Consider the following 24,205-nt stretch of genomic DNA (forward strand, 5'->3'; position numbering starts at 1 on the left):
GCCCATCTTACAGGGGACAGGGGTGGGACACGGAACTGGCATAATCAATTTCTTCAGTCAGGCTGAGCTCTCTGAATCCTGACCAGCAATGCGTGTTTACTAATGCACAGAACATGCTGGGATATTCACACCGTGTAGGCTGTACCACTGCACTATCAGCTCGATTCTCTAGGTGACTCACTGGAAAGAAAACTGGGAAGAAGTAAAGCTGGGGTGATATAGCTCAGTCAGTGAAGCGCTTGAGCCGAAGGACTGGGGACCTGAGGAGTTCTGTCCTTCAAAACCCACCGGAAGAGAGTCAAGCATGGGGTGTGTACATGTAGCCTGTGTGTTGCAGAAGTGAAGACGGATGGCTCTCTGGGGCTCATTGGCCAGCTGGTCTACCTAACCAGCCAGGGCATGAGAGACTCTTTCATAAAAGATGGACAGAGCCTGAGGAATGGCACACACATTTGACCTCTGTCCTCTACTTGCGCATGCACATACGCATGCACGTGCTCAAAGTTGCGTGTGTGTGTGTGTGTGTGTGTGTGTGTGTGTGTGTGTGTGTACACATTAACAGGCAAGAAAAAGGAAAGAGAACAAGAAAAGGGCTTCCTATTAGGCTGTGCAATGACTGAGGAAAATAAAATCAGGAAATGTACTGTGCCTCCTACTACGCTGTTCCTGACTTCGAGTCGTTGTTAAGGTGTTGGCCACTCTATGCCGTTGATGTTTTGGAAGCTGAAGACCATGCTATAGCACATGTGATTTCATAACACTCTGTCCCAAGGCTGTGCTCTTGGGCAAACACTGCATTGCTTTATTTCTAACATTGCCTGTATGCACGGAAGACTACACATGCATGCTAGCCTTGCCTCCCTAGCTATAAGATATAGTACTTAGGGGGAAAGACTAGGGCTTATAGATTTCCTTTTGTTCACAAACTTCCCAGAGAAGTACTGTGTGTGTGTGTGTGTGTGTGTGTGTGTGTGTATTTAATCATAGTTTGACAACTTAGAATGACATCTGTCTGTACAATTATGATATAATAAATCTCTTGTGTCACAGAAGTAGATTCTAATGGGACAATATTTAACTATGACAAACTGATGCCAGCTGACTTATGAAGTACTTATTATGTATTATTGCCATGAATGGTTACTGCCCCACTCAGTCTTCCAGACAGGAAGTCAGGTTCAGGGAGGGTGGCTTGGTTTGCAGAGACACAGCACAGCGTCAAATACAGTTCCATTTGATTCTGTGTTTCAGTGGCTTCCCCACAGTTATGGTGAGCCATCGGTGTCTAAGTTTCTCTTCTCTGACTCTCGAGTGTTTCTAATTGAGTGTGTGTGTGTGTGTGTGTGTGTGTGTGTGTGTGTGTGTGTGTGTGTGTTGGGATAGTAGTGCTGTGGTGGAATGTAGTACAGAGTGTTAGTGAAGTGGCTGTCAGCTATTGTTGATCCCACAGACATATTGGGTCACCTTGAGGTCTGGGGTGGCATCTGCCTTTGTCACTGTCTTCACTTTCACTGGAAAATAAACTGTCTCATGGGTGGACCCCAAGCACACCCAGTTGCTGATTTTCAGGGGGATCTGGGTACTAAAAAATATACCACCAGTTTCTGTGAAATTACAGAGCTAGGCATCCTACCTCTGTCAGAATCAAATCAGGCTCCACGGCTGCACATTGACGGCAACAAACCAATCATGGCTAATATTTTCTTTTTGTCACTACAGCCTCTGAATGTCTGTATAAAGATCAAGTCGCAGGTTGGAGAGATGGCTCTGTGGCCAGGGGCACTTGCTACAAACCCTGACGACTTGAGTTCAAGCCCACCCTGCACACAGTAAAACCTCCACACACATGCTGTGGCACACACACCTTTATACACATGTGTTGCTGTAAAATTACAAAAAAGGGTGCTGTCGTTTATCCCACACTAGGCCTGGCACCATAGTGCCCCAAGATATCTGGTAGATGTCTTCATCTCAGTCAGTAATGGTTCTCAGCTGCTTTGCTGTATCCCATATTACACTGCCGATGGCTACTCTCTGAGCCCAGCAACAATCTCTCGACCCATCTAGTTCCCAAGGCAGGCTGCCACCATGCCAGACACACACATCCCAATTCCATGTCAGCTCAGAGTGTCCAGCCACCACACAGTCTCTTGAACTCAATTAAATCACCACACGAAAGAACACACAACACAATAACCTCTGATCCAGTTGATAAGATATAATTGCCCACCTAGATATACAAAGCTCTGTACACATCCATCCCTTAAGAATATTCATAACAACCTGTAAATGTGCAGGCTGCCTCTCTCTCTTCCTTGGTTCCAGTCTCCTCCTCTCTAAAACCTTTTTCCTGCCCCTCTTGTCCAATGACAGGCCTCGTTCTATCTTGTACCTGCCTTTACCTGTGTGATGACATCATCCTACACACATGCAATAAGTAAATAAAATATAATTCAGTATTTTAAACATCCGGTTAGATATTGACATCTTGGAAGACTTGTGGGATGCCTGTGAGTTTCTGGAGCCCCCATCTCTGATAGCTCGGGTCTTTCTGTTTCCTGGCTGGGACCTTTCCATCATCCCACATACATCTGTCTTCTTAAGAACAATTCTCATTTCTGCCATCTATCTTTTTGGTCTCCTGGACACTGTCATCTGGAGGTGGTCGTTGCTTGGGTAAGGCGCAATTCATCAACCTCTGGCGATGTTCTGACTGATGCTAAGAAGTGGATGAATTGAATCCCTCAGGCCTGTTTTAATTCAGGCTTCCTAACCTTGACCCGAAATACCCGTGTGTGTGTGTGTGTGTGTGTGTGTCTGTCTGTCTGTCTGTCTGTCTGTCTGTCCCCGTCTCTCTCTTTCTCCTTCTTTCTCTCTGTCTACCCATCCCTCCCTTGGATATAGAAATCTGATCTCTGAAATAGAACACAGAGCAATACCACATTGGTCTTACATCCTGGAGGACTAAACTCAGAAGCAAAAAAAAAAATAATAAAAATAAAATAACTAAGAATGCTGCTCAGAAAGATGACTGTTAGGCCCTGATGTCAAATGATTGGGGGTCAATGAGCAGATAAGTAAAAAAAAAATAAAATAAAAATAATGGTGCATTTCCTGATTCAAATCTGTACTTTAGTTAAGTTTTCCCCCTCTAAGGAATATGTGCTTCAGCACGTCTTTTGAAAAGGCCGTTTTTATCCTTTCCTTTTGATGTCTCAATAAATCCATATCTGCAATACTTTTGGTTTGGTAGATATAGATTAATACATTATATTTCTATGAGCAGTCAGTGAAGCAGTAAAAATTGCTAGTCTTCCATTTCAACTGAAAGCCTTCCTCCGAACAAGTTGTTAGAACATGTTCAGAGATGCCTATCAGAGGAACATATAATAGGATAAATTAACTGTGGGAGAGGAAGGCGGGAATTAGTCACTCAGAAGTCGGTGGTAGAGAGCCAAGGGTAACCTCCACGCCGGGTTGGCAGCCATAAGATGAGCTGGCACCCCGCCTTAGTGCGGGGAGAGGAGGGGGAGCACTGTCTTCATAATGGAGTCATGAATCTTCTGTTTGGCTAACAGAGCTACAAAAACAAAGAAAAATTGATTTTGAAGTAAGGTGCAATATATGAGGGAGAGTTAAAGCTTCTTTATTTGTGATATGTCCCTTTGATATTCTTAATTTCATAACAGAGAAAACCATGGTCACCTTAATTAGATAAAAAAAAAAGGATAAGGTGTGTGGAAGTGAGAACCCCTAACTGCAGCCATGAAGGGTAACTTAATGACCTTCCTTGCTCCCCAGTGGTTGTAGAAAGATGCCCTCTAGCCACCTCTTTTCTAGCAAACCATCTCATTAGTAGATGCCAAGGATAAAGGAAATAGCCCATCTGTAACTTAGGTGCTCTGTGCTCCCTCGGCAAGGCTTGTCCTAACCAACAACTTCTCATAGCTGGCTGTCCCACCTTCGCTCCTGGGAGAGCGCAGAGTGGTGTAAGGGCCAAGACTGTGTAAAAGGATGGATGGTAACTCCACCCAAAGGAGGAAAGTGTATAGCTGAAGGAGTTCCGAAAAAACTAGGAGCCTTCAGAAAGGAAAATATAATTTCCCCTTTGGAATTGATGTGAGGGAAATGAATGTGGCAGATGTGGCTGCATGTTAAACTCCCAACCCTTAAACTAGTTATAAAAACTAGATAAGAGCAAGTTCCTCCAGGATCACTGATGATTATAATGAGAAGAAGAATCAGAAGAACACGTGGGAATGAGAAAGTGAGAACAAAGTTACAGGGTGGAACTCTCTGTTCCTACTGAGTGTTATCTACTCTGAGGCCTAGATAGAGCTGGGAAGTCCTGGTAGCATCAGCTAGCCCCAACTCATTGCTTGTTATTTGCTCAAGGCTCTGTGACTCTCTCCATAATGTATATAAGCCAAACATAGAGCATTTCAGTGTGTGTGGTGCAGGGGGTCGGGGGGGAGCTGACATGTTAGGCCGATTTCAACCTTCTTCTTGAAGGTTGTTTCAAAATATGCAGCCGTACTGGATCATTTCTGGGAATCTAGATTATGTCCTCGATACTTTTTTTTTTGTTGTTGTTAGTTCTCAGCAAAGAATAGATTCTAATATGCAGCGGCTCATCTCTCAGATCTCATTATTTTGTGCTCAAGAGCATCACAATGAAACAACTGACTAAGGACTTCTGAATACAAGTAAATATAGAAGCTCTGTGTAAATACGCCCGTCAAAGCAGAACAGAGAAGAAAAGCTCTGAGCAATTGTTGACGCCTTCTTTCATCTGAAGTGCCATTTTCTCTGTACATCAGATTACACATTGATTCTAGCACACTTCAATTCTCAATTTTCCATAAACCATAAAAACCTTAATGACTTTTCTAAAGCTCAAGTGATAAAGCAATCAATTAATTTCCACAGTGGTACGACTCTGTCAAAACCAGACTACTATTTTAATAAAGTTTTAGACACTTGGGTTCTACACATTAGGAGTTCAATGCCAAAAACCTCCTTCTTTTACCACTGCATGCAAAGTTAAAATATGGACCAATTAAAAAGCGAGCTCAAGTATCTTAACCTTTATCATAGACTTCAAATTGCAAGGCTTCTGAAAGGATGCTTTCCCTAGGCTTCAACCTAATGCTCAGTCCACAGCAAGTCTTCACAAAGTACACACACACACACACACACACACACACAGAGAGAGAGAGAGAGAGAGAGAGAGAGAGAGTAGAGAGTAGAGAGTAGAGAGACAGAGACAGAGACAGAGAGACAGAGACAGAGAGACATACACACACAGACACACAAACACACACACAGGCACACAAACACACACACAGAGACATACGTGTCCACACAAATAGACAGACACACATACACAGGAGAGAAAGACATACACACAGACGGGCACACACACACAGAAAGGCACATGTGCAAACAGACTGACAGATAGACAAACACACAAACACAGACACACACAAACATGTACACATACACACACTGAAAGGCACACAGACACGGACAAACATACACATACAGACATGCTGAACAGACACACACACACACACACACACACACACACAGATTGATTTAACATCTTTACCTAAAGGTATTGCACCAACTCTAACTCTTTGAGATGTTTCTTCAAAGTAGAAATCCCCAGAAGGGAACAGAAGATAGGAAAACCAAAGTCCTTTGTCCTTTTACCAGGGACCCGACAGACCTTATGCATTCTGTCATGCTAATTGATTGTCCTTAGGAAGCAGAGATTATCTGGTGGGGCCAGTACAGTTCAGGGAAGGCAGGGAGGAGGAGGAAAGGTCTGCATCTTGAAATGGCCCCAGTAGCCTGCGGGTGGGTATGGGGGCGGTGAATAGGAAAGAGGCTGATTTTGAAAAGGCTACAGGCAGTTTCAAAGAGGATTTTGTTGCAGGCTGTTCTGGATATGACTAAGACCAAACCACTGGATAATTGAGATTGTGAACTGAGGTAAAAATAGAACTGAATTACAGGTAGATCAGTAGGATACGGTAAGTTTCCTTAAGTTCAATGTGGATTATATTTTGTTGAAGTAAAAGTGTGGCCACATCTGTTCCTTGATAAAGTCTACATTGTGGAAACCCCACAGGGCACCTCATTTGGACCACTTGGAGGGTTTATTTCTGTTTCTGGCTTGTTTTTGGATTTTTCTGCTTTGGTTTTTCAGGTGGGTGATAATATAAGAGCTGCTTAATAATTGTGAATGGGAGGGGCATTATCTTGAAAATTCTTCAAGTCGGAATTTGGTCTTTCCCACAGGATTCACACTTTCTCTCAGGCAACACTCGCCATTTGTCCTGGTTTTCAGTTCGGTTTCAGGACAGCTGTTGGTAATTATATTCTTTAGTGCCCAGTCCACTATTTCTTACCATTTTGAATCACTGCATTGTCTGACTGTTAATCATTTATAAGCCTTTGTCTCTGTTCTATAGGTCTTTTCTGGTTTCCCACCGAGCTATCTGCATAGGACCTCACTCTGCTGACTTCTGCCTCAAGCCCTGGACAGCTTCTGGCCCTGAGAGCAGGTTTCCAGTTCCTCCAGGAAGCTGACCTACCTACCTCGTGGTGTCTAGACTTGCTCTTGTCGCTGAGAAGTGTCTGTAGTTACATTATGCTACCTTCATTCCCAGCAGTATCTAAAGATCAGACGGCCGTGTGGGTGGGCAAGTGGGAAGGCCTCATCCTTCAAGACATAAATAAAAACCAAGAGGCATCAGAGTCACCAAGTGCAAGGAAGCTAATCATATCATAAATCTTCTAAGTTATTTTCCATTTACATAACTAGCAGCAAACATCACAGGCGATGCTTAAATAATGTAAATACAAACTAGGAGAGACGCTCGCCATGGATCTTAATGAAACTTCGTATATAATAAGTATGGAATAAAAAGGCTCATTGAACAGATTTGAAGAAGTCAAAGAGAATAGAAACAAATGCTCCTACATGCATAATACATATGTGTCAAGTACTTTGCATTTGTTGCGGAGCCTGAATTTTGTGGGCTCTAAAAGTAAATAAGCTCCCAATTTCCTAAGGGATTAAAGAAAACCTTTTGCTACATTAGACAGCAACTGATGTGAGGTTTGTGTTCTTGGGGACTTCAATACATTGGCTGGTCAGGGCCCCTCAGCTAGCCGGTCAATGAGGAGCTTCGTGATAAGTTAAAGGGGAAACATTGTGTCTTCACAAGATACTGTGTTCTGCTCCTTGCTGAGACGTCCTGCTGTTCATGATGTCATCTGTTTGTTTCCTTCCAGACTTCCAATCGCTCTTAGTTTGAAGCTGGCAAATTGAACATTATTGGGAATTTTGACACAACCAGATAGGAAAAATTCTACCAGAGTACAGCTTTGCAAACGGCTGTGTTGGCAGAGGCAGCAGTTCAACTGGAGTATCTCCACTTCAAGTTCTTAGCTTTCTGACCACAAAACTGCTGATAGACACATCCATAGCAGAGTGGCTTTACAACAGTATCCAAGTTGTTTGTCCTTGCTACTTAAAAGAATTACTAAAATATTCCTTTAAAATGTGATAGACATGGGCTGGAGAGACAGCTCACTGGCTAAGAGTACTGACTCATGTTAATTTCCAGCACCCACATGGTGGCTCATAACTACCTTTAACTTGAGTTACAGGGGACCTGACACCCTCACACAGACCTGCATGCAGGCAAAACACTGGTGGACATAGTAGTTATAAGTTTCATAACAATGTCTCAGCCAGCTATAGTCTGCTTAGAGGACAGTGGTAGTCCTGGGGGAACATATCAGAGGTGTCACCTTGCCACACTGTAGCCATCAAAAGATGGTGGTGCAGGTTCTGTGTGGGGTGCTGCTGGTGTCAGCACACTGGCTGCGCTTCACTCACTCAAAATCATACTGCACATTGATAGCTATAGTGAATTCCTCTTGGTCATGACCGTTAGGCACTTCCTATTTTGTGTCTTTACTGTGCTTTGAATTGTTTCTTTTCAGGACTGGGGTCTCTTCATGCTAGGTTAGTGCCCTACCATTCCACTCCCACTCCTCACCATTATTTTAGAGTTTTCTCTTTGCTTATATAAAACAGAACAGCCTCCTGGGTTATGCAGACCCTCAACTTAGACATCTCTGAAGTTTTGAATCTCTTGAGAATATCATTCTCCCTGACACTTGATTTAAACTTATGATCTGTTCTTCTAGCTCTAGGAGCAATAGGGCATTGCACACATATGTACGTGTGCACACACACACACAGATACACACATACTAGGTGTTTACCCATCTAGGTTTGTGCAAAGACACCCTGAACTATGCACAAGAGATAGATCAGCAGATGACACTTTTCTCAACATGAATCTCCATCATTGAGCAACTGCCTTTTAAAAACCAAAAATAAAAATAAAAATGTCTGAAACGAGGTGACGTCAATAGCAAGAAAGAACATATCATGGTTTTTCTCATCCCCCTCCAGAGCATTTTTTTTCTTTTGACATTTTGCTTCTTATTAACTTAAGAAATCATCAGTCTTGGCAAATACCATTGTTTTTACACTTTTTAGGAAGGAAATTTCTGGTGATGCACAGTTGCAATCCTAGACCCAAGAGGCTGAGACAGGAGGATTGTGGGTTGGAAGCGAGTCTAGACTAAATAGAGAGTTTCAGGCCAATCTCATGATTTTTGGTACACAGTGAAGCCTTGTCTCAAAAACCGATGCTTGGGCAAAATGACTCAGCCTGGAAAAGGCACCTGGCACACAAGACTGGCCACCTGAGTTTGCTTCCCTGAACCTATGCATGTGTAGAAGAGGAGAAGTGACTCTTAAGAGGAAGTTGTCCTCTGGTGTGCAGACATCATGTGCACACCGACACTCACATACACACAGACACACACAGACAGATGAACACATACAGACACACAGACAGACACACACACACAGATACAGACAGACAGACACAGACAGGCGGACAGGCATGCACTCACACACAAATTCTTAAAAACTCAAGAGAAAGGCAATAAATCTGTCTTTAAGCATAGATCCTATTCAATACCTCACGATTACATAAGTACAGTATAAATGAAATTAGCTGGCTAAGCATTACTAAAACTTTTCTACATCCACATTTATGATTCACTAAATGATTCAGACTTTTTGAAGGTTGTGTTTCTGCATAAGACATCTTCTCCCAGCTTGGGTAACTACTGGGTTTCTGTTATTCTCTCTAGAACTTTCCCCCAGGCTGGTGCCTCCTACCCACGAGTCTTCCTGCAGAAACATCTACGTACAATGCAAATGTCAGACTCAGGGTTCTCCCTGACTCCAGACATGTAAACACGGCCAAGCCTGGGGATACAAGGAGACCTATACAGTGTGTGTGTCACCTGTCTGTTCGATTTTGTATACGGTTGTCTTTTACATTGGCGATGTTTAAGGGTTTTGCAAGATCCAGTGTATTTTATGTAAACAGTTCCATGGTACTGGACTTTCTGAACCATTCGAAACTTCCTGCCAATCAAATAAAGATACAAGAGACATCTTGGTATATAAACTCTTAGCCATAACCTTGACTGTTTTCTTGGGAGATGCCTGCAACCATAGCCAAGGGGTTGGCAGATTGTATTTGTTGCCAGGTTGGTTCCCTGAACAGTCATGTCAGTGTGGACACAAACTGGAGCATGAATGTGTCCAGGCGGTTTCCATCCTTTTGTCTTTACCACTTAGTGAAAGTGCACACCAATAAGATCTTACTTCTCACCCAGCTATTTTCCTTTCGTTTCTCTCTTTATTCTCATTTATCACCTGCTACCATAAGAATGTCCCCCTGCCCAGCCCCCTGGGTTCTACACTGTGTCCTAGGCCCTGCGTGTCCACCAAGCCTTTTTCAGTCAGTCTTCACCGGCTACAGTTTCTCTCAGTATCCACAGACACTCCTCTGCTCTACTTTTTCAGACACTCAAGGGACGAAACCTAAATCCATTATTAGTCGTTCCCCCATCCCAAGCCAGGAAGGTAAGAATCACCTATTTAATTTTCTGAAGAAATGCTTATTCATGTCTAGTCTTCTAGTCAACTGGCAGCTCGTGCTCTTGCTAATCACCGTCGTAACCACCACCCTGGAGCTCGGTTACTGACCTCCGTTTGGACCAAAAGCGTTTCTCTTACAGATACTGTTAGGCTTTCTGATTTTAGGAACAAATGAAATTTCTGTCATTTTGTGAGCTCTGTCTGTCTGACCATATGGTGGGTTTATGTAGAAAAGAGACTATTTTTTTAATATTCGCCCTTTTAGCAAGTGTCCATTGAGCACACACAACTTACAGAAGGCAATGAGTGATATCAGGCACAGTCCTAATGCTGCGATACTGATATTAACTAAAATGTATTGGGCTCTCTCAGAACCAGCATTTCAGATTCCAGAGGACGATACAACACTGGTCCTATCCTTATTCCTGCTTGACAGACAAAGAAACGGAAGTAGCAGGAGATAAAGGTTCTCTCAGGTGGAGAGCTGGGGTTTGAACCTAACCATGTGACTTCAGAATTCAGCTTGATAGACAGACCCTTCTGCATGGCGGGGCAGATCATATCTACAGAAACCAGAAGGTATGGTAGTGTAGGTCTTGGCGAAAAGACGGAAGTCGTGATCTAAAGAAACAGTTGAAAAAAGTTGGATAGGCATAAAAGCAGTGCTTCAAGGTGGGGTTGGAAGATGATAGCGGCCCACCACTCCCGGGTTCAAACTCTGGATCTAGCACATTTTTGTGGTGAAATGATTTCTCTTAGCCTGGGGCCCTCAAACTGTTTTAGTTCTAATGAGCAGTTGTGTACAGAAACACTCACGTTTAAGGAACGGAAGCCATGCAGGATGGGTGGAAGGGGCTTCAAGGGACTTCCACGGCAGCTGAAGGAACCAAGCAAGGGGGAGAAGGAAGCATTGCCACAGAACTGTGGCGGAGGAGTGCGGGGAACAGCAACCAGGACTGTAGTGGGAGAGAAGTGAGCAGGAGGACAGCCGGGTGTTTCACTTTGGGGAGAACAGGGTTGGAGGAAGTGAGTCTGGAACAGGCTGCTGGGATTACCCAGGAAACAGAAAATAAAAGGCAGGAATTGGGGCGAGGCCGAGATAAAGGAGAGAGATTTAAGAATTACTCCCAAGGTATGTTTGAAAGAATTTGGTAACCAACTGGCGATTTGGGGCTGATTTTAAAATGTTCCTTCCTTTTCAGCCCCAGGGGCTGGAGGCAGTGAGACCGAAAGTGAAGATGGGCCAGGTGTGAATCAGAATCCAAAACTTGGCTGTCAGCAGTCCAGAGGCCTTTGTGGAAAGTTTGGAGGAAAAGGGCAGGGCGTGGTGGAGCATTTGGGTGTCAGTATGCCAAAGGCTCCCATAGGAAGGCAGAGTTCTTTGCCATTAACCTTCCCTTTTAAGAGTCAGTCCCAGAGTTATACACAATGCAGTCTTCTTTTCACACTTATGGGGGTAGAAGCGGGGGTCTTTAAACTGTGTCTAAACTAAGGAATCTTTTGCAAGTTTGATGTAAACTGTGGCTTGTTCTTGGGCATGGGTATGATCATGAATGCATCCGCTTGTAGGAACGTCAATGCATTTATGGGAGTCCTCTAATGTACTCTGTAAGGCTTCTCTTGTTGACCAAATTATTACTGTTTGCCACCCATCATTAAATGCTTAAGGACTGTACTAGGCACCTGACCTGTGTGGGCACAGTTAATCCTTCCCATGACATGGACACTCAGGCTTTCCATTTCAGGCCCCAGACGAATACAGGGAAGGGTCACAGAGCTGGAATGTGGTAGAACCAGAAACTGAACATAGGTCTCTATGTTAGTACTCTCCAGAGACCCAGACAGAGACATTCATTTAGAGGACTGCTTGTGCCACCATAGAGGCCCATGAGCTTCAGGCTGTGCAAGGCGTGCTGGGGATCTAGAGACCCAGGAGATGAGATGGCGCATTTTCAGCCCGAGTCCAAAGTTCTGAGATCCAGAGAGTGCTGTGTAGCTCCGCTCTGAGCAAAGGTTTGGGACCCAGACACAGGTGACTTCTTGTTTACACAGGAAGCAGCACCAAGTCCTATTCCTCAGGAAGCAGTGGGAAGGGAGCTGTTTTCACAGAGCGGGTTAGCCTTTTGTTCCAGCTAGACCTTCAAGCGACTGGTGAGGGTCTCCTAAAGCAGTCTGCTTCAACTCACTGGAAAGTTTGTTCCTCCCCAAAACATCCTCTCAGAAACATCCAAACTAATGTTTATAACGTTCATGTTTTTATTTGCTGTGTGTTAATCATGCAAGCCTGCAGAGGAGCGCACTGTTATAGTTTTATATGTCACGTAACATGATCACTCCCATCCCGTCACTCTCCCCTGCCTCCCTACCTTTGGTCTACTTCCAATTTCTTGGTTACTCTTCTACTTCTTGTTGGTTACGGTTTTCTCTAGACTCCACCTGTGAGCGAGCCCACAGATACTTATCTTTCTGAATCTGGTTTAGTTCACCTAAAAGGATGGTATCCAGTTTCATTCCGAAAATGAGGGGATTTCACCTGTCTGTCTGTCTGTCTGTCTGTCTGCCTGCCTGCCTGCCATCTATCAGTCTATCTCTCAGCTATCTATTTATCTACCTATCATCTATCTATTGTCTCTCTACCATCTATCTATTTTCTATCATCAAGCATCTATCTATAGTCTATCATCTCTGTATCTATCATCTATATATCATTTATCTATCATCTAACCACCTATCATCTAACTATCTATCATCTATCTTCTATCATCTATCTATCTATCTATCTATCTATCTATCTATCTATCTATCTATCTATCATTTATCAATATCTATCCATCTGTACTGGCTGGTTTTGTGTGTCAACTTGACACAAGCTAGCGGCATCACAAAGAAAGGAGCCTCTTGAGGAAATGCCTCCAGGAGATCCAGCTATAAGGCATTTTTTCAATTAGTGATCAATGGGGGGAGGGCCCAGCCCACTGTGCGTGGTGCTATCCCTGGGCCAGTGATCCTGGGTTCTATAAGAAAGCTGGCTGAGCGAGCCTTGAGAAGTAAAGCAGTAAGAAGCACCCCTCCATAGCCTATGCATCAGCTCCTGCCTCCAGGTTCCTGCCTTGCTTAAGTTCCTGATTTCTTTCAATAATGAATGAATGTGAAAGTGTAAGCCAAATAAATCTTTTTCTCTCCAACTTGCTTTTTGGTCACAGTGTCTCTTCACAGCATAGAACCCTAACTAAGACTCTATCTATCTATCTATCTATCTATCTATCTATCTATCTATCTACCTACCTATCTATCTACCTATCTTTTTTTAATTCATTCTTCTGGGCAAGACACCTAGGATAATTCTGCATGTCAGCTCTTACAGTAGGCCGTGTTGATTCTTAGACCCAGGAGCAGTATAGCTGGGTCATAAGTTAGTTCTGTTCGTGTTTAGAGAAAACGTCTTGCCCATTTCCATACTGGATGGACCGATGGACAGAAAGTACACAGAGATTCCATTTCGCCCTGATCAGAATGGTCACCATCAAGAAATGCTAATGAGGATCTGAGGGGAAAGGACACATATATGCTGATTGTGGGAATGTCAATTGGTCTGGATTAATGTTTTGCTAAAGATCTGGTACCTGGTGGCCCAGTCATGTTGGCATAAAGTGAACTAACTTTTGACTGGTGCTTCTATGCTCTCTTCTGTCATTTTATAGCACACTGCGACTTTTTAAAAGTGAGCGTTGTTTTTGCTCTTGGAAGTTCTTTCTCCTGTTACACAGTCTCCCAACTCAAGATTTTTAACTAAAAATCAACACAGGCTGCTTCTTCTGTTTGTTTTCTGCTGTCTACCCCTTTTCCCACAAGAAGATAAACTTCCCCAGAAGCTTCTTTCATTTCAAATGTTCAAAGAGGACTTTGCAGGTAAAAGTGAGTTAGCAACATCTAAAAGAATGCACATACCCAGTAGGCGAATAGATGGGGCATTAAAAGAGTTTTAGATTCACTGCATGCGGTAGTAAGCAGGTGCTGGATTTCTGTGGCATGGCTCAGACTTTCGGGTTTGTTTAATATGCTGCAGGTTTCTGAGTAAAGAGTCAATACATAGTTTAAAAAAAGATACGTAGAGGGCATTTCCAGACCTTGGAAGAAACCCAAAGTAATAGCTGAGATTTTACCTTTGCTGCAGGACTCCTCCAATCCCTGAAACCAAATGCCCCAGACTCATACCATCAGTGGAATGAAGACCTCACGAGCAAGAGACTGGAGGTCCTCATGTCGGGATGCAAAGAAATGAGAGGGACACACATGTTCTCAGGTCTTTAAATAAACCATGACCAAACGACACAGTTAATGATTTCAATTTACAGAATCAGTCCATCAATCTTTTTGTTGGTGGTGGTGGTTTTTTTTTTTTTTTTTGTTTTGTTTTTTGTTTTTTTTTTTGTTTTTTGTTTTTTGTTTTTTGTTTTTCAAGACAAGTTTTTACTATGGCCATCCTGGAACTCCCTCTGTGGACCAGGCTGATCTCAAACTGAGAGATCCACCTGCCTCTGCCTCTGGAGTGCTGGCATTAAAGGTCTGCACCATCCCCACCCGGCCTAGAATTTTTCCTCCTTACCAGGTGAAGAGGGCATTAGAATTCAGAGAATATACCTCCATTTCTTCTTAATCTAGAAAGCTATAAAATTGAGACCAAGCAAGGTCACCTTTAGGAGTGTGTCTAATGGTCTTACCTTAACCTAACTTGGCTAAGGTAAATAAATCAATGTCCATTTCTCATTTTGTAAACTCATGCTATTAGACCATTTTGAGCTGCTCTAGATTCTTTAAAGAACTTATGTTCAAAGTAACCCCACAGATTAGAGACCTCATCTAGAAACCATGGCTGCAGGGTTAGGTACTTCCTTTTTTATTTACTGAATTTGTTTGAGTTAATTTAATTACAGCTTTTCTCCCCCCCCCCCCAAACTCTCTTATATATTCCCCCTTCCCCACTGTGGTGATCTGAATACGCTTGGCCCAGGGAGTGGCACTCTTAGGAGGTGTGGCCTTGTTGGAGGAAGTACATCACTGTGTGTAGGGGGGAGGGGTGGATTTGAGACCCTCCTTCTAGCTGCCTGGAAGACAGCAGTCTTCTGTTTGTATTCAGAATAAGATGTAGAACTCTCAGGTACTCCAGCACCAGGCCTGCCAAGATGCTGCCATGCTTCCTACCATAATGATAATGGACTGAACCTCAGAACCAGTAAGCCAGCCCCAATTAAATGCTCTGTCCTTTATAAGAGCTGCCTTGGTCATGGTGTCTCTTCACAGCAATAGAAAGCTAAGACACCTACTCTTTTTTAAATTCACTCCCCCTGTTTTGGACTAATTGTTATAGCCTTTTTAAAAAGGACATTGATTTTCAAATTACTAAAGAAAAAAAGAATAAAAAGAATGTGCCTAGCTATTTGAGATCTTGTATTTTTTTTTTTAAATAAAGCTCAAGATAATGTTACAATTTCTTTGAATAGACTTTTGGATACATTGTTTTGAATATAAAGGGCTACATCGGACAGTGGAAATGAAACTGAACACATCCACTCAATTTAGATTATCTAGTATTATTGTTCCAATTTTTTGTCAAGTGATTTGAATAATATAATGAGAAGGATTCATGCAGAGAATATTTTCCTACAAGAAACGCCAGGGGCCCAAGTGAGGGCAAAAAGCTATCACTATTGTAGTTAGAGATAAAAAGAGAAACGCTACATTATCCCCACACAGCTCAGGACTTAGTTGATGATGGCCATACAGGCAAAGATGGTGTAGGATGTTCGATGTTAGCGAGCACATATTTGGGATGAATAGCACGAAGTGGGGGGAAGTTATGGTTTCAAGAGCTTGTTGCTTGCAGCTGTACAATTCACCAGATAGTATCTGATCCTAATATCTAAGATAATTTGAACTACTAATTTGAACTATTTCTGAAATAAAAAAATTCTTGTATCCCAAACTTTTATCGAAGAGTCCAAAACATAGTAGGGATTTTATCAGAGTTAAAATACAATCAGTAGGCATTAGTTAGAACTCTGTCATTGATAAGCTGTCACTTCAGTGGGGCAATCATACCATTGATTGCAATAGAACCTTATGAGTAAGGGTCAGCTCAGATTAGAGGTTTGTTGAGTATGTCCCCCAGAATAACACCCCTTAGAATAATCATCCACATCTTACATATTACATAAATTGCTCCAGCGGTTTCTGGGTTGCTGGAAGCTGAGGGTACAGCTATAGCTCTGGAAATTGTTCTGCAATAGCAGCGTCACATTCTTGAAACAGTCTTAGGGCAAGACCAAAGTCATGCCATCCGTTTTCTACACTTTACGAAGAGTCTGAAAGGAGCAAGTTCAGATGGGATTAGGGGTGGGGGAGCGGGGGGGGGGGGGAGTGGGAGATCTCTGTAGCCCTGGCTGTCCTGGAAATAGCTCCGTAGACCAGGCTAGCTTCGAACTCAGAGATATGCTTGCTTCTGCTTCCCAAGTGCTGGAAGTGAAGGCATGCACTACCACCAAGCCGCCACTGCCCAGCTCAGATGGGATTTCTAACCCCTGGGACATTGTGACTCTATTTCTACTTAGCCCTTCAGCTCCGTGGTGCTGCGTAGCTCTGTTCTGAATCCTCTCCTCTCTTTCCTTAGGAGAGATAGTCACTGGTTTTTGGCAGCTGGGCAGTTCTGCAATGACAACCAACCAGTCTCACATAAGGGGCGACTGCAGGTGCCAACATCCCTGCTTGATCAGACTGTTTATGAGATGGCAAGAAGACACCTTATCTTTTAATGTTGTGTGATTTGGCTATTTCCCTGGCAGTGTGAGAGAGAAGGCTGGCATGAGCTGATGTCCCCATTGAGGGAGAGGAACCACAGTTCCTTCGGAGGCCAAAATAAACCGCAGAGGCGAAACCTCCAAACCATACTCCAGTAGGTACAAGCGCTGGGGCCCCAAATTCTTCAGAACATATCAGATAGGAGGGGAAAGCATGGTTATTTTCCAGTCAGAGGCTCAGGCTTGAGGAAATGGATGGCATCTCCACACAAGACAGACAGCTGCCAAATGCCCCTCTCCTAGAAGCACTGAAATCTCAAGGAAGAGCCCACATGCCAGGGCAGAATCTTCCCGGCTCTGCTACAAAGGCTTCTTCCCCTCCCCCTCCCCACCTTTATTCATTTTCCACTGAAATTTTTTTCCCTGTGAGCCTATGATAAGAGGAAGAAACTAATCATAAAACCTGATCATAAAATTCCTTCCTACACTTGAAGACAGCTATTAAATACTCACTCAGCTGAGATCTGCTTCCGTCCTTTAAAACAAAAGGGGCTCCCCACTCCCACCGTCCCCACCCCTGGGACCAGCGCCGACCATCCCGAAAGTTGCCACTGCCCCTATGTTGAGGGCGAAGTTAGCGAATCCGGAGCTGCGAGTCTCAACTTGGGGGAGGGGGCGACGGGCAGGGCTGGGAGGGGTGGGGGTGAGCGGCGAGAAGGAGGGACTAGAGGGAAGGACACTGCCCCCTGCTTCATCGAGGTCATCGCCGAAGCCGCCAGAGCGGCCCGTCCGGCTCGGGGCGGGAGGCCCGGGAGGGGCGGGTGAGGGCTCCGCAGCGGCGGCGGGGTGCCAGGCTCTGTACCTGGCGGGCCAGGCGCGCCTCGCAGGCCGGCGATCCGGGCGCGGAGGGTGTGAGCGCGCGCGCCCCTCCGTGCCCGCCCAGCCTCGCGCGCGTCTCGGGGGAGAGGCTCCGGCGACAGGCGCCCCGGGAGCCCGCAGCTCGGTCCCGCCCGCCCGGAGGAGCTTTGTGCGGCCGCGGCGGCTCCGAGTCCCACCTGCTGGCGGCGGAGGGACGAGGAAGGAGAAGAAGGAGGCGAGCAGGAGGAGGTGGAGGAGGAGGAGGAGCGGAGCGAGGCGGCGCCAGCCCTGAGCTCCCGCCGGCGCCCACCTCCGGGGGCTCGGCGGTCCTACACCGGCCTGCTCCGGTCCCCCGGCCTCGCGGCCACACCGCGCCACCGCGGCTGCAGATCCCCCCTCCCCACCCCCTCCTCTGCTCTGCCCGGTTACCGCGCGGCCCGACCGCCACTGCCACCGCCACCGCCACCCCCGGGGAGCTCCGGAGACTTGGAGGCGAGCAGCGGGGCGCGCGGCGTCTGCTCAATGTGTCGGGGATTCGGCTCGGCGCCCCAGCCCCGCTGAGCAGCCTCGGGCGTGTTGCTACCGGCCGGAGGGCGTGAGCCAGGAGGCGCGGCGAGCCCCGGAGCCGGCGACCAGAAAGCGAGCGAGCGAGCCCCAGAGCAGGCTGAGGGAGCAGACACCATGCCGGGCTGGAAGAAGAACATCCCCATCTGCTTGCAAGCCGAGGAACAGGAGAGAGGTGAGCCTGGCGGTCGAGCCTGGGGGCCGGGGCAGGCGCCCTCGGTGCCTCCCTGTCCCCCCAGCTCCCGAAGACCTGTCCTCGAGTCCGCAAGGGAGGGGCGCCGTGCCCTCCGGGGGGACCGCGCTCCCGGCCAGGTGGCACCTTGCGAAATCCGAGAGGGGATTTGGGGGTCTGGCGGGGGGAAGCCGTGGGGGCAAGGGAACAGTGCTGCGACAAGCAACTTTTCGCCCGGGGAAAGATTTTGTTCTGCCTGCAGAGGACCTAGAGGGAACTCCAGCTTCTCCTGGGCCCGCTCGCACGTGGAGCCCCGGCTCCTGAATGTGCGGTGGGCGCTCCGGGTGCTGGGGGTGGGGGAGAATCTTGCAATGCTTTAAGTGACTTTTCAAACTTTCCTCCTCCTGCCGCGGCCGCCTTTGCGATGTCCCCGCCTCTGGCTGGGCTACGATGGTGCTGCCAAACCCAAAGTTGCTGGAAATTCATAAAGAGGGAGGAGAAGGGGAAAGAGTGTGGGGGCGGAAAGGGGGCGCTGCCTTGGGTCGCTGGAAGGGGGGAGGGGAGACGGAGAGAACTGTCCCCCTTCCACCCACCCCCCACCTCCCCCACCCCCACGGCTGGTAGTGACTGCCTAGGAGATGAGTTATGCCCAGCGCAGTCCCGGCTTTCTAGTTAATACCGCAGGACTGCGGACTTTTCATAATTACTGTCTATTTTCTTCTTAAGAGATGGCTCTCAGTGCCAGGTGGCTTTGCAGTCCCTTTGTGCTTCAGCCTGACAAGTGTACTGGGCACGTTGGTTTGAAGTGACTTGCGGAGAGGAAAGTTGAAGGCCCTTTTGCACTCTAAACGCTGGGTTCTGCTGTCATTTTATGGTGTTTGGGTTGTGCAGTGGTTGGCCGTAACCTGGATATGATGTACCGAGTACACCAAAATTTCCTACCAAGGCCCCATGGGGCTGTGGGGTGCGCAGCATCCAGAGGGATTCCTGGCTGTCAAGGTCCACCAGGGTTTATATTCTGCTGCTTCTGCTCCAGCCTGCCTTGGCTTGTTCCAGGAACATGCTTGAGAATTGAATAGCTTTCAGGATGCAGGGTCTTCATGACTAACAGTTGGTGCTGGAGGTTAAATGGTGCTTCCTGGGAGGGTGGTGAGGGAAGCAGGAAGCCAATCTGGTGTGTAGAAGGGACAGCTCCCCCCATTCCCCCCACCCCTACAAAAAGAACCAACTTGATTCCGGAGCGTTGAGGGGGAGCTGGTATGGACTGTGGCTGGCTTTACTGGTCATGCTAAAAGTTTCAGGCTTTTGAAATAATGCTTACAGCAGAGGAACCAATGTACAGTTTCCACTTTTTCTCTAGGTGGCACAGCATGTCTTTGGTTGACAGCCTGTTTAATGACTCAGGGAATTTGTCCCTTTTAAAACCACTTCCTCATTAGATTGTGCATTCATTTCCAGTACACTTCTGGCATGTGACCAATGTATTTACCCCCTCCAGTGGTATCCCTGCTTCAGAAATGCTTCTGTGTCTGCCTCCGCACCACCATATCTTAAAATGTGCAGATCCAGGTGCCAATAATTCACCACCAGGTAAAAGCACGAAAGAAAGCATTCTGTCAAGCACACACGTCCGTCCTATCAGCTAACGGCTGCAGCGTACCTGATGTTAAGTGCGTCAGTTTGATTAAAAAAAAAAAACGTGTTGCCCCCAGGTTTTATCAGAGTGCTGAAGTAGGTAGATTATTGTTATTATTATTATTATTATTATTATTATTATTATTATTATTATTGGATTATAACAAAATGTACTTGTATGTCTTCTAGAAATATGGTAACTTTGAAAGATGATCACCTAATCTGCTTGGTTGAGATAAGACCGGAATTCCTCCAAGTACACAAAATCTGAGTCAGAAAAATTGGACTGCCTTAGCTCCTCCAACAGGAGGAAACAGGGAATGTATGGGACTTGGTTGCTTTTTTTTTTTTTTAAATGTTTCTTATTCTTTGCTTATAAGATGTTAAAAAACATCAAGAGGTATAGAAGTGTGTATGTATATATACATATATATACATATATATGTATGTAAATTAGTAGTATTTTTTGAGACCCTGCCTTATTGAGAATGTGAAAATGGTTTTGTTTTTTAAATACCGTGCACAAACCTTGACCGTGTGGATGTGGATGTATCACGTGTATGTAAGTTTATTGAGATGCCCATGTGACTTTCAGCATGCCTGTCAGAGGACACTGCTTGGATTATGCCCTTTGCAGAATTTTTATTACAAAGTATTGAGTAACTGATGGTTTCTCTTTGCATTTGAAGTAACATTGTTTAGACTGCCCCACTGCCCTGTGATTACTTTTGAAATATAAACAAAAGGATTAAATTATCAGGCTGGTCAAAAAAAAATGAACCTGGAATGCACATTTTTTTAATGTTCGAGAATACAGTCAATCAAAAGGCCAATTTGTAGCATTTGAGTGTTAAATCATAAGGCGGGCTGTGCCTATGGCCCCTCCCACACTTCTCCCACCCCCAGTTTACATTTACCATTCTAAAACCCATTATGGAGATGAGCATAACTTTTTTTACATGTGAATTTTACTTTTTGAAGTATCTTTGTCGATTATAACCCAAATGAGTATGAAATTCAAGCTTCCTCGAGGTCCATCTATGTGAACGAGTCCCTATCTTGGCATTACGCTTTTAAATACTGACTTGGGTTCTGGGATGGATGCGAGGGACTGGGGAGATGGTTTGCTCAGCATCCTTGCAAGCTTGAGGATCTGAGTTCCAATCCCCCAAACCTTTGTAAACAACCAGGTAGGCGCACTGGTGCTTGCCTGCAATGCTCCTTCTGGGAAAGTGGAGACCTGAGGATTATTGGATCTTGCTGGGCAGCTGATCCAGCTGCGTAGGGGAGCTCTGGGTTCTGTGAGGGACCCTGTCTCAAACACAAGGGAGAGGAGCAATTGAGGAATGACAGTGCATCAGCTCTCAGGGACAACTCGGAGGCAGGCGTACCTTCCTGGCATTCTCACATACAAAAGGTGTTTTGGCTACTCTCCGTAGTTTCCTGTCAAACTCACATGCCATTCATAGCATGGGTTTGTCGTGGAGGCCTCTGTCAAGACACTATTGAATGAGCTATTGCTCTTGCATGGAGGCTTGAGCAGAGAAACGGCAACATATGGGTTGTTGCAGTTGGCGCTCACACTGCCAAGATGGCATGTTGAGACTCACCTGTGTCAGGTGACACACCATTACAATTCAGAACACACTTCTCTGTCCTGTCCTCTCTTCCACCCCCATTTTTCTTCTTGAGCCGCTAAACCCAATCCATTCAGAAGCCACCACATACGCTTTGGGGGTAAATGTGTTTAGGAGAGTAAGAAAGAGTATGATGTTCTCTTTAATATCCCTTCCAATCAAATGAAATTAAGCAGTTTATTGGTTGTTTTACATCTGCTTCTTAGCTGCTGTAGTAGGAATGCATTTGCTCAGGAGACAGCACAAATGCAGAGGTACCTTGTCCTTAATGGTGCCTGTCTTTTGCCTGGTGGCTTTCCCTCTGACTTGGTGAGGCTTTGGTTAGTGAGTGTTCATTACAGTTTAACAAGGTAGTGAGCATTCAAAATCAAACGTGCTGCCTAGGAAGACTGACATCTTTCTATTGTAAACACAGCCCTTCCTTGTTCATTTTGGGGCAATAACATAACACTAATTGGCATTTTCTTTAAATTTGAAATTTAGGCTTAATAGAGAATATGGATATGATCCACTTGTAACGATGTTTCAACTGCATATTATATTGGCAGATATGCTCACCAGGGAGGAAGGCATCTATTTTTATATTCCTCCACATCTTTGCCTTTGAATTTTTTTCTTGTAAGTTTTCGAGGTCTACATGCGAGCTTAGCATTTGTGCTATGGAAGTTACTGTCTAGGGTTTCTATGTGTATTTTGGCAATGAGAGCGCTAGATGCCTTTAGTCGTAGTTAGCTTTGATAACGCATTGATGAGGAGGGTGTTAAAAAGTATGCCTTTACTGTGTACCCTTGGTCTGTTTTATTTCTTCATCACAGGGAGACCTGGTGACATCACCTCACACCCTGGGTAATAAAATACCAGCCTGACATTTGAATTTTGACTGGGAAGCTTTGTGTGGGAGAAGGGAAGAAGAAGAACAAATCGAGAGTCAGCTGGGTGTTGGACATTGTTGGGTGCCACATATGTGTGGCTTTGTGCAATTATGGGCTTCCGTTATACTTGTAAGGAAGGCATTGATATCAGATGAGGAACTTGTGGCCCATAATCAACACATTTGCTTTTAGTTACAAAGTCAATACCCTGGGTACTAATTTCTAAAAGAGATAATTAAAAAAAAAGAAGTTAAGTTACAATTCCTTAGAGAAACTTTGTCCTATTTTATTAGCACGATAACATCTTGCATTGTTTGTCTCAGAAAATGCTGCTGGCAAATCTTTCATCAAGAATTCAGGAGGTGGTTTATTTTTTTATTTTAAGTTACTTATATGGGAAAGCACTTGTCAGGTATATTTTGTGCTTTCTGTACACTGACTTTGGAAGACAGACATACTCCCTTGAGTAGTAAAGATGACACGAATGCATTTATTTCCTCGTCTTATCTTTATTTTGTATGTGTAGGTCATGCCACAGCTTGTGTATGACAATCAGAGAGCAACCGTGGGAGTCAGTTCTTCCTAGCCTGTGAGCATCCAGGGTGGGCTCAGATGGTCAGGCTCTGGAGCAGGTCTTATTACCTACCAAGATACCTCACAGTCCCTATTTCTTTAATTTTGATACATAGTTTCTCCATGTGGTCCAGTCTTCCCTGGAAAACTAGCCTTCCTTAGCTCTCCCGTGGTAGGATTTACAGGTGGGCACCAGCACACTTGGCTCAATATGTTTCTCAGTAAAATTATTTGACAAGCTTAATGTCACTCATTTAACTCAGGTGAATAGCTTTTCCCACCAAGGTTCCAACATTGTTGCATTTTTCCTTGTTGTCAAAGTGTAGTAGCCCTGAAGGTAAGAATTAAGGAGAACAAGGTATTGTTTTTCTGTTGTGAGCTGGTAAATGACTGCATTGTAGTGGGCATTGTACTGTTGCTTTGTTGCCAAACATATTATGTAATTAAAACCATATATCTGAACGCTCAGCCTGGCTACCAGTGGCCAAACGAAGGGACCTCCTCTGGTAATGCTTTCTTCTGCAGCTACCAGATTGGCTTCTTATCCAGAGAAAAGGAACTATCAGTTCATACCAGTGAGGGAAATTGAGGACTGAATACTATGGGATTTAATGTTGTTGTGCTAAGCACTCTACAAGGGTGGACAGTTTAAGAATGATTTGTTTTCCCATGAAGTTGCAAGAGCAGTACGTAATACCAGATGCAAAAGCAACAGTAACAGAGGGTCACCTCTAGCTGCCTCGGCTCGGAAAGTCTTCAGTCTCACACACCTGTGACTTTCTGAAATGTACATGTTTCTTAAGTGTGACTAGGAGAGACCTACTGATACAGGTTTCCTCTGCGAAGAGGTCCCGAGTGTATTAGATGCTGTCAGCTTTATGGGAAAGTTAATGTTGTCTAAATATATCTAGCAATTAAAATATATCAGATTTAACGTCCTACCATCCTTCATCTCAACGGTGTTTAACTTGCAGGTACCAAAGGACGACTATGGAGAAGGCATCCCTTATATCCTGGATAATAGAGTCCTTGACTTCAGCACAGTGGTA

General features: G+C 45.0%; 1 protein-coding gene across 4 annotated transcripts in view; it reads left to right on the plus strand.

Annotated features, from left to right (window-relative positions):
- Window positions 1-17,598: 17,598 nt before the first annotated feature.
- The window catches only part of Grip1 (glutamate receptor interacting protein 1), a 657,804-nt gene continuing 651,197 nt past the window's right edge, over window positions 17,599-24,205 (plus strand). Inside the window, exon 1 of one of the 4 annotated variants that reach the window (XM_087559245.1) lies at window positions 17,599-18,442. In XM_087559245.1, coding sequence (XP_087415371.1) covers window positions 18,385-18,442 — 58 coding nt within the window. In that variant the 5' untranslated portion in view covers window positions 17,599-18,384. The remainder of the gene's footprint in view (window positions 18,443-24,205) is intronic. The other 3 variants (XM_087559246.1, XM_087559244.1, XM_087559249.1) reach the window with 3 other exon arrangements.

The sequence above is a fragment of the Rattus norvegicus genome, chromosome 7, assembly GCF_021556685.1.
Source record: "Rattus norvegicus strain SHRSP/BbbUtx chromosome 7, alternate assembly SHRSP_T2T, whole genome shotgun sequence".
NCBI classification, from domain to species: domain Eukaryota; kingdom Metazoa; phylum Chordata; class Mammalia; order Rodentia; family Muridae; genus Rattus; species Rattus norvegicus.